This window comes from Chelonoidis abingdonii, chromosome 14 (genome assembly GCF_003597395.2).
Source record: "Chelonoidis abingdonii isolate Lonesome George chromosome 14, CheloAbing_2.0, whole genome shotgun sequence".
Lineage (NCBI taxonomy): Eukaryota > Metazoa > Chordata > Testudines > Testudinidae > Chelonoidis > Chelonoidis abingdonii.
The window spans coordinates 34,155,093-34,166,032 of record NC_133782.1 but is presented as its reverse complement, the minus strand read 5'-3'; the positions used below and the strand labels follow the sequence as shown (position 1 = coordinate 34,166,032).

The window sequence follows — 10,940 nt, the reverse complement described above, 5'->3', positions numbered from 1 at the left end:
GTGAAGCTAGAGAGCATGTCCCTTCGACCAAGAGAAGCTGGTCCAATAAAAGATATTACCTCACCCACCTTGGTCTCTCTCAGTTGGACAAACAGACAGACAGAAAAGGAAAATCAGGCACACAGTCCTTTAGAAAAAAATGAGAATCTATTCTCAGGAATTCTGAATAATATAAAAGGCTAAACCTGCTGCATGATGGAGTGCCCACAACCCCATGCAGTAACATCTGAAACCAAACCCAAGCTAAGGTGCTGATTCACTATATTGTCTTGGAAAGTCAATGAGGGCTGGAATTTCAGTTAGTGAAAAAATAGCATTTCATATCTTTGGATCTCAGAACTCACTGGCAACCAGATGGGGCACTAGAGACAATGGCTTCCATTGAGACACAATCTAGGGGTCTGCCCTATGGATATCAATGGATCTATGACTGATTTACACAAACTCGGGTCTGGGCCATGTGTATCAATGGAGCTATTGCTGATTTATATCATCTGGGAGTCTGCCCTATGGATCTCAATGGACCTTAGACCTACTTGAGCAAATTTAGATGCTAACTTCCACCCAACAATGATAGAAAACAACATGGGAAAATTGTTCTTATATTAATTTGGTGTGGTACAAGGAATATTAGGCAATAATGGGGTACTGGGCTTCCAAGCTCATAGAGTAGCTTTGTAAACAGGAGCTTCCATTGGTAAGAAAACTCAATACTTTACTGAACCCCATCAACAATCCAACAGAATGTAGAACAATTTTTTGTTCAATGACTAATTAAAGAGTTTGTGCCTGAAAGGCAGAGGGAATACATTAATTGCCGGCCATTGACAGGGCCTCAGGCACTGGTAAATCACTGGCCTCCTATTCTTTGCCTGTGACACATAATAGTCTAATCTCCTGGTGGCTGTAATACTTTGGTCTAATTTGAGTCGTTGTGTTTAGAGTGCAGTTTCTGGGTAATGTTGGAGGACTAGAACCACTACCACCACTACCACATCAGACTAGATGATCCGGTTGTCCCTTCTAGACTTATACACTATGACTCTGATATTATGTATCTGAAGTAGTCCTTCTCCTTCAGGGCTGAAAACCATTCAAAATGGGAGTAGCACTGAAGCTAGCATGTATTCAAACAAACCAGAATGAACAAGAAGAAAAAAAGACAGATTTTGTTTCTTTATTTAACATGTGAGAGAAAAAGTAAGTAAGAAAGATAAAGAACACTGCAAAAATATTGGGTTAGATATCTTGGAGGTTATTTCATGAGCAATAATTAATTTGATGAGCAATGAGCAATTTTTGCTGCATCAAGTTTTGGGTGCCCATATTCTAGCATTTTAAAGAGGCTGTTTTTTCAAAGGGTATGAAGGGCCGGGAAGCAGGGGAGGGAGGGCGGCTTACTGAAAATCAGAGATTTTCAATGGCACCTCAAGTGGGACATTCAACATTTGGGGCCTCCAAAAAATAGTTATTTTTTTAAACATAGGCCTATTTTCCAAAATGCACTTATTTCATCACCAAACTATTCTTCTTCCCTCTCACTCCAATAGCATCTTTATGATACCGCAAAATAAAGAGAGGTGGATGAAAAATGAAAAATAAAGCACTTTTTGCAATCCAAGTTATTTTCATTTTGAATGATTCAAAACTGAATTAAAAATAAAAGAAAACACAGACAGATTATGTTCATTAACTTTTTTTTCAAAACATTGTTTTTAATTAATTTACAAGGTAATGCTCTTATTGTAAAGGTAATAAGGTAAAGTTTTGGTAAGATATAAAACTTTTTTTGGGGGTGCTGCACTTTAAGAAATATGTGGCCAAATTGGAGATACTCCAGAGGAAAGGAGCAAAAATGGACAAAGGTTTAGAAAAACCTGACCTCTTTGCCAGAGGATGCTGTGAAGGCCAAGACTATAACAGGGTTGATAAAAAGAACTAGATAATTTCATGGGCAGGGATGGTGTCCCTTGGCTCTTTTTGCCAGAAGCTAGGAATAGGCAACAGGGGATGGATCACTTGAGGATTACCTATTCTGCTCATTCCCTCTGGCATTGACTACTGTTGGAAGACAGGAAACTGGGCTACATAGACCTTTGATCGGGCCCAGTATGGCCGTTCTTATGTTCTTATGTTTTATGACCTAGGAGAAGAGGTGAAAAAAATTAGTCATGTTTAGTCATGAGTAATGAAAACTGATGGAATCCTGTAGCAGTCATCAAATATATTAAGGGTTGTAATAATAAAAAAAAATCAACAATTGTTATCCATGTCCTTTGAAGATCAGATCAGTAAAGGGCTTAATCTACAGTAAAGGAGATTTAGATTAGCTATTAGGAAAAACTGATAAAAACTGATGATCTAGCCCCAGAATCCTTATCACTGCATTGACTCTTGAGATCCCAAAAGGTAAACAATGTTTCAATGAGTTTGTGTCATTTCTGCTAATTAACCCCAAAGGTGGCTAGGAGCCAAGTCCCATTAGTCATTAAAAGAAGTTCATATACTCATGTAGAATCCATCCGTGAATCCTTTGGAGTTAGCTGCTTTTGGAGGTAAGTGAAGAAATTACTGAGCTCAGATGAGCAATATGAGAATTGACATTTCTCTTACACTTATTCTCTTATGTTTCTTGATCACAACTCTCCTCTGACCTCTACTAGTAACTCCTTGGGTTTCCGTGGATTTATTCCTCATTAATACCACTGTACATGAGAGGTGTCTTGGGCCTTTCTTCTGTATATTTCTCTTAATGATACTGAAAACCACTTAGACATATAAGACATATTGCACCGAAACCCATGGAGAGCATGATTCAGACAGTCTCATTCAGATACATTAGAAATTGAAGTAGTCCCCCATGATTTCAAGAAAAGTAATAATGGAGTAGGTTTCTATTCAGTGTGAGTAATGATGAGGAACCAGAGGCAGAATTCAGAATACAGCTACATGCTGTCCAGTTAGTGGGAAAAGCTATAGAATTGGATGTTTAAAGGATTTAGGCACCTGTAAAGTCATTAATTGGAACTTTCACAAGGACCTCAGTGCCTAAAACCATTAATTTCAACATATATTAGGCACCTAAATGGTTTTAAAAATCCCACTAGGTACCTAAATATATTTAAGAACCTGGTCCAAAGTAACTCTCTAAGGCCAGATTCTGATATCTGAAACCAGTTATTGTGTGGCATCAATATGGAGTAGAAGTAAATGGAGTTTTGAGGATGGATGTGAGCACAACAAAAGGCAGACACTAATTCTAAATTGCTGGAGATTTAGGTGAAGTCATTTTCTGAAGTGGGAACAGCAGATAGAGTGTCCTAGGGTATTCGATCTTCAGGTCCCAGAATGAATTTGAAAAGCTCACACTGAGGGGGCAAAAACAACTACCAAAACCCCCCATACATTACCTGTAAACTGATCAAATGTTATCTGAAGTCACTAGGTTGGATTCAGATTTCAGTGACAATGAGAAAAATCAGGAGTCTGGAGTCACATGGTCAGTCTTTTTGGTATTGTCTCTATAAATACTGGATCATTTGAAAACCTTTTTCATATACTCCAGGCTGGCAAAGAAGTGCTAGAGAGGTAATTCTCCTCTCACTCACCCTGGTGTAAATCATGAGGAACTCCACTTCAGGTAATGTGGCTCCTTCTCTCCTTCACACTGGTATAAATCAGGGATAATTCCAGTGGAGTGAGTCAAGTCACAACAGTCTAAAATTGGCATAAATAAGAGAGAATGGTAAAGTTGACTATTTTCAAAGAAAACTAAAGTTTATTTAAGTGACTTTGACTAAAAGAAAATAATTATTAATTAATAATGCCAAATGATTAATTAAATGAGAATATTTTTTCTTTTTTCTTTATAATTTTATTTACTACTTTTTTCTTTTTATTAATATTTTTCCATTGTAACGATGACAAACACTATTACTTAGTGATAAATATCCTGATAACCGACTCTCCAGGTAATAGTGTCAATTTGATTGTAATATGCATTGTGAACGAAGTGCCATATGTGCCATTGGAAATTAATTTTTAATAAGAATGAAGAAAGCATATGAACAAATAGGATTCGATTCAAAGTCTATTGACATCAAAGGACTTTCTATTTGGCCAAGAGAGGCAAAAGAATAATTCTACACAGGGATTACTTTTTAATAGCTATTTCAATTTCAAATTCCTGAGGTTGCATCAAAATCAGGTCCCATCTTTTCAACCTTTTGACACATAAACCTAGGACTTCATTTTGCTTTTCCAAGTACGTTACTCAAAGCATAAGAACTTCTACTAATGTAACACAGTGTCATGTCCTCTCTCACTCCCTGTCTCTATTTATCTAGCTATGTTAGGTAGAATATTGTTCTGTGTATGCCTGTAGATTCACCCACTTATTAATTTATCACTAATCTATCTTTCAATTAGGACTGTCAAGTGATTAAAAAAATTAATCACGATCAATCGTGCACTATAAAAAATATATAATGATTAATTGCACTGTTAAACAATAATAGAATACCATTTACTTAAATATTTTTGGACATGATCTACATTTTCTAATATATTGATTTCAAGTACAATACAGAATACAAAATGTACAGTGCTCACTTTATATTTATTTTTATTATAAATATTTGTGCTATAAAAAAACAAAAGAAATAATACTTTTCAATTCACCTCATTCAAGTATTGTAGTGCAATCTCTTTATCATGGAAGTTGAACTTTCAAATGTAGAATTATGTCCAAATAGTAACTGCATTCAAAAATAAAACAATGTAAAACTTTAGAGCCTACAAGTCCACTCAGTCCTACTTCTTGTTCAGGCAATTGTTCTGACGAACAAGTCTGTTTACATTTGCAGGAGTTAATGCCACCAGCTTCTTATTTACAATGTCACCTAAAAGTGAGAACAGGCATTCTCAAGGCACAGTTGTAGCTGCCATCTCAAGATATTTATATGACAGATGCTCTAAAGATTCTTATGTCGCTTCATGCTTCAACCACCATTTCAGAGGACATGCGTCTAGGCTGAAGACAGGTTCTCCTCAATAACAATCCAAAGCAGTGTGGACCAACATTATTCATTTTCATCATCTGAGTCAGACGCCACCAGCAGAAGGTTGATTTTCTTTTTTGGTGGTTCAGGTCCTATAGTTTCTGCATCAGAGTGTTGCTCTTTTAAGACTTCTGAAAGCATGCTCCACACCTCGTCCTTCTCACATTTTGGAAGGTCCTTCAGACTCTTAAACCTTGGGTCAAGTGCTGTAGCTATCTTTAGAAATCTAACATTTGTGCCTTTTTTGCGTTTTGTCAAATCTAAAATGTAAGTGTTCTTCAAACAAACAACACGTGCTGGGTCATCATCTGAGACTGCTGTAACATGAAATATGTGGCAGAATGCAGGTAAAACAGAGAAGGAGACATACAATTCTCCCCCAAGGAGTTCAGTCACAAATTTAATTCATGATTATTTTTTTAATGAGCGTCATCAGTATCTACTCTGGAACAATGATCAAAGCATGAAGGGAGATACGAATAGTTAGCATATCAAGCACGTAAATACCTTGCAATAGCGGCTACAAAAATGCCATATGAACACCTGTTCTATATAAGAAGCAAGTAGCATTAGCTCCTGTAAATGTAAAGAAGCTTCTTTGTCTCAGAAGTTGACTGAACAAGAAATAGGACTGAGTGAACTTGTAGGCTGTAATGTTTTATATTGGTTTTTTTTCAGGTCAATTATTTTACAAAGAAATCACCATTTTTAAGTTTCACTTTCACGATAGAGATTCTACTACAGTACTTGTATGAGGTGAACTACAAAATACTATTTCTTTTTTCATTTTTACAGTACAAATATTTGTAATCAAAATAAAATATAAAGTGAGCAGTGTACACTTTGTACTCTGTGTTGCAACTGAAATAATTTCATTTGAAAATGTACAAAGCATCCAAAAATATTTAATAAATTTCAATTGGCATTCTATTTTTGAACAGTGTGATTAAATCGGTGATTAATCACAACTAATTTTTATAAATGTGATTACTTTTTTTGAGTTAATATCTCTCTGGACAGATAGATGGATAGATAAACTACTATGATGGTATAATATTTTGTTAAACTTGGGAGAAATATTATCTTTTTATTTATTATTATTGTTACTGATTCATTTCCTTCTTCCTTATTGTATAGCTGGATTGGGATGGCTTAGAACTATCAGATCCAGATGCAAAAAACTAGGAAATACTGGATTAAAAGACATCTTGATCTGCAGAAAGAATAGCAAATATGGCAGGCGACCAGCCTGGCTTAACAGTGAAATATTCAGTGACCTTAAAAGCATAAAGGAAGCTTACAAGTAGTGGAAATTTGGAGAGATGACTAGGGAAGAGTATAAAAATATTGCTAGAGCGGGCAGGGGTGTAATCAGGAAGGCTAAGGCACAATTCGAGTTGCATCTAGTAAGGGATGTGAAGGGTAACAAGAAGGGTTTCTACAGGTATGTTAGCAACAAGAAGGTGGCCAGGGAAAGTGTGGGACCCTTACTGAATGGGGGAGGCAACATAGTGACAGATGATGTGGAAAAAGCTGAAGTACTCAATCTTTTTTTGCCTCAGTCTTCACAGACAAGGTCAGCTCCCAAACTGCTGCACTCGGTAACACAGCATGCGGAGGAGGTGAGCAATCCTCAGTGGTGAAAGAACAGGTTAAGGACTATTTAGAAAAGCTGGACATGCACAAGTCCATGGATCCAAAACAGCCATTGGCCATTACCTTTGAAAATTCATGGCAATCAGGGGAGGTCCTGGATGATTGGAAAAAGGCAAATATAGTGCCTATCTTTTTAAAAAAAAATGGAAGAAAGACAACCTAGGAAACTAGAGACGGGCTAGCCTCACTTCAGTCCCCAGCAAAATCATGGAGCAGGTCCTCAAGGAATCCATTTTGAAGCACTGGGAGGAGAGGAAGGTGATCAGGAACAGTCAATAATGGATTTGCCAAGGGCAAGTCATGCCTGACCAACCGGATTTCCTTCTATGATAAGATAACTGTCTCTGTGGACATGGGGAAAGTGGTGGATGTGACATATCATGACTTTAGCAAAGCTTTTGATATGTTCTCCCACATTATTCTTGCCTGCAAGTTAAAGAAGTATGGATTGGATGAATGGACTATAAGGTGGATAGAAAGCTGGCTAGAATGTGGACTCAACAGGTAGTGTTCAATGGCTTGATGTCTAGTTGTCCGACAGTATCAAGTGGAGGACCTCAGAGGTTGGTCCTGGGACCGGTTTGGTTCAATACCTTTATTAATTATCTGGATGATGGGATTAATTGCACCCTCACCAAATTCACAGATGACACTAAGTTGTGGGGAGAGGTAGATACGCTGGAGGGTAGATAGGGTCCAGTGTTACCTAGACAAATTGGATGATTGGGCCAAAAGAAATCTTATTAGGTTCAGCAAAGACAAATGCAGAGTCCTGCACTTAGGAAGAAAGAATCCCATGTACTGCTACAGACTAGGGACCGAATGACCAGATAGAAGTTCTGCAGAAAAAGACCTGGGGATTACAGTGGATGAGAAGCTGGATATGAGTCAGCAGTGTGACCTTGGTACCAAGAAGTCCAATGGCATATTGGGATGTATTGGTAGGAGCATTGCCAGCAGATTGAGGGAAGTGATTATTCCCCTATATTTGGCACTGGTGAGGCCACATCTGAAGTATTGTTTCCAGTTTGGGTCCCCTCCACTACAGAAGTGAAGTGGACAAATTGGAGAGAGTCCAGTGGAGGGCAACTAAAATGATTAGGCGGCCGGGGCATATGACTTACAAGGAGAAACTGAAGGAAATGGGCTTGTTCAGTCTGCAGAAGAGGAGAATGAGATAGCAGCCTTCAACTACCTGAAGAGGGGTTCCAAAAAGGATGGAGCTCAGCTGCTTTCAGTGGTGGCAGATGACAGAAGAAGAAGCAATGGTCACATTTTGCAGTGGGGAAGGTCTAGCTTGGATATTAGAAAATACTATTTCACTAGGAGGGTGGTGAAGCACTGGAATGGGTTACCTCAGGAGGTGGTGAAAGCTCCATCCTTTGAGGTTTTTAAGGCCTGGCTTGACAAAGCCCTGGCTGGGATGATTTAGTTGGTGTTTGTCCTGCTTTGAGCAGGTGGTTGGACTAGATGATCTCCTGGGGTCTCTTCCAACCTTAATATTCTATGATTCTATGAAAAACTAGTAGGGTGGATAGAGAAAAATAGATTCCTGAGGTAAATAAATCCACATCCATGCAGTTTACTCTCTTTGTGAGGTGCATAGTCTTAATCTGTCACATAAGAGAATGGTGCTGCAGTACTTCTTTATGAGCATTAAAGAATGCAGAGCAATATTTGTAAATGGGCTAGTAAGTGTTTACCATGATACCTCTCACAAAAATTCCCAATCACTGCACAGTTGTGCACTGTTCTGTGTGAGTTTCCGACAGATGTCACGTTATATCCCAAATGTCCTCATATTATATCCCAAATGTTGATCATGTGTACAGTACATTTTGTGTCTGACCCTGTTCCTGTGGAAGTCAATGGGAGTTCAGACACTGATTTCAATTTGTGGTAGTTTGTAAAGCCCACCTGACTATGGCACAATAGCACCATGGAGGAGCCTTCCAAACCCAGCTGCCCCTGTCACTGCCTGGTCAATAACAATTACATCCAGAGGCCGGAGACTGGCTATACTGTGCTTGGGAGATGATGTGCATGGGCCAGAGCTCTAGTCTGCTGATCATAATTTTCTCTGGCTCCAGTATGAGTGCCCACAGCTGCTCTTTTCCTCCTTTTCACAGCCACACAAAAAAAGCCAGAATCCAGTTTTGTCTCACCCAAAGGGGGGAGCTCAGACCCTCAGCTGACATAATGACATCAACAGAGAGATATTCATTTTCACAAGCTGAAGACCTGGCCCATGTTTCCCTTATTTACACTGGCATGACAAAGAACAGTCTCATAACATCAGCAAGGCTATTTACATGAGTAAGGACTACAAAGCGGAAGAGAGGATTTGCACAATAAGAAATCTAGAGAGTTTTTAAAGAATTAGATGCCCAGTTCTCTTTGTGATATGTACCTCATGCTCTTGGACTCTTTTGAAAAGCCCAATCTCAGGGCTAGTCTACACTAGGAACGCTGCAGCGACACAGCTCCACCAATACTGCTGCACTGCTGTAGCTCATCTGGTGAAGATGCTAAACGCCAAAGTAAGCGAGTTTTCCCATTGGCATAATAACTACACCTCTGCATGAGGTGGTAGCTAAGTTGGCTGGAGAAGTTGTCCCACCAACATAGCTCTGTGCACACCTCCACTTATGTCAGTGTAATTATGTCACTTGGGAATGGTGGCGTATCTGCACCCCCAAGCAATGTAAGATGTACCAATATAAGTGGTAGTGCGTACAAGCCCCCAGTCTGTAACAGCCGTGGTCGTATTAGGTGTAGTTTGGCCCTCAACATCTAACCAATATCAACAGGAACTTAGGGTTCCAAGTAGCTAAGATTAAGCCCTAAATAAGAATGCAGGTCTATCTGTGTTTGTTCTAGCTAGAGAAATAAGATTATTAGAGAGAGAGAGTCAAATAGTAATATAAAGATATAAATATATAATTATATCTATCTATGATCAATTAGAAATATATACTCATAAATATATGTGTAGTTGATGGATAAAAATGATCACACACACTCTTTGACAAAAACAATGAGTCTGGTGGCAGCTTAAAGACTAACAGATTTATTTGAGCCTAAGTTTTCATGGGTAAAAACCTCACTTTAAAAATCCACAAAAGCTTATGCTCAAATAAATCTGTTAGTCTTTAAGGTGCTACCAGACTCCTTGTTGTTTTTGTGCATACAGACTAACATGGCTACTCCCTGATACTTGAGTCTTTGACAAGACTGCTTTATAAAACTCTCTTCCAGATGAAACACTGAAGAAACATAATGAGCATGTGGAATCACACGACTGTGACAGAATTCATCCTTACGGGGTTTTCCAATCACCCCAACTTGCAGATTCCGTTGTTCCTGATCCTCCTTGGTGTTTATACCATAACCCTGACAGGAAACATGCTCATTATCCTGGTGACATTAATTGACCCCTCTCTCAATAGCCCCATGTACTTCTTCCTCCGGAACCTGGCCACCTTAGAGATCGGCTTCACTTTGGTCATCATCCCAAAGATGCTGATCAATCCTTTGGTGGAAAATAAAATCATTTCCTTTGCCGGTTGTGCATCTCAGCTATATTTATTGTCCTACTTTGGGACAACTGAGTGCTGCCTTTTGACCGCTATGGCCTATGACCGCTATGTGGCCATCTGCAACCTGCTCCGCTACCCAGACATCATGAATAGAAGGGCTTATTTTCAGTTGGCTGGTGCCTCATGGTTCTCTGGTTTGCCAGTGGCCACTGTGCAAATGATGTGGATATTCAGTCTGCTATTCTGCGGACCAAATCAAGTCAACCACTTCTTCTGCGATATCCCTCCAGTGCTGGAGTTGTCCTGTGCTGACACCTCTCTCCTGGAAATTGAGGCCCTCATAGCGACTGTGCTTTTCATCATGTTCCCATTCCTGCTGATCCTGGTCTCCTATGTGTGGATCATCACCACCATCCTGAGGATGCCCTCAAAAGAGGGCAGACATAAAGCCTTCTCCACCTGCTCCTCTCACCTGGTGGTGGTGACTCTCTTCTATGGCGCAACCATCTCAACTTACTTCCAACCCAAATCCAGCAACTCCCCAGACACCAAGAAGCTCATCTCTCTCACTTACACGATGGTCACCCCCATGTTAAACCCCATTATTTATAGCCTAAGAAACAAAGAGGTGAAGGGTGCCTTGAGGAGAACACTGGGCAGGAAATTATTTTCAGAGAAAATGTAA

General features: G+C 39.3%; 1 protein-coding gene across 1 annotated transcript; it reads left to right on the top strand.

Moving 5' to 3' along the window:
- Positions 1-6,953: 6,953 nt before the first annotated feature.
- LOC116826508 (olfactory receptor 10A4-like) lies at positions 6,954-10,940 on the top strand. The gene is made up of 3 exons (XM_032783279.1): positions 6,954-7,056; positions 9,474-9,481; positions 9,989-10,940. The coding sequence occupies exon 3, from the start codon at positions 9,996-9,998 to the stop codon at positions 10,938-10,940; it is 945 nt and encodes a 314-aa protein (XP_032639170.1). The 5' UTR covers positions 6,954-7,056; positions 9,474-9,481; positions 9,989-9,995.

Excerpts from the sequence above, each read along its gene's own strand:
- LOC116826508 (XM_032783279.1), top strand. The coding sequence starts at position 9,996 with ATGAGCATGTGGAATCACACGACTGTGACAGAATTCATCCTTACGGGG.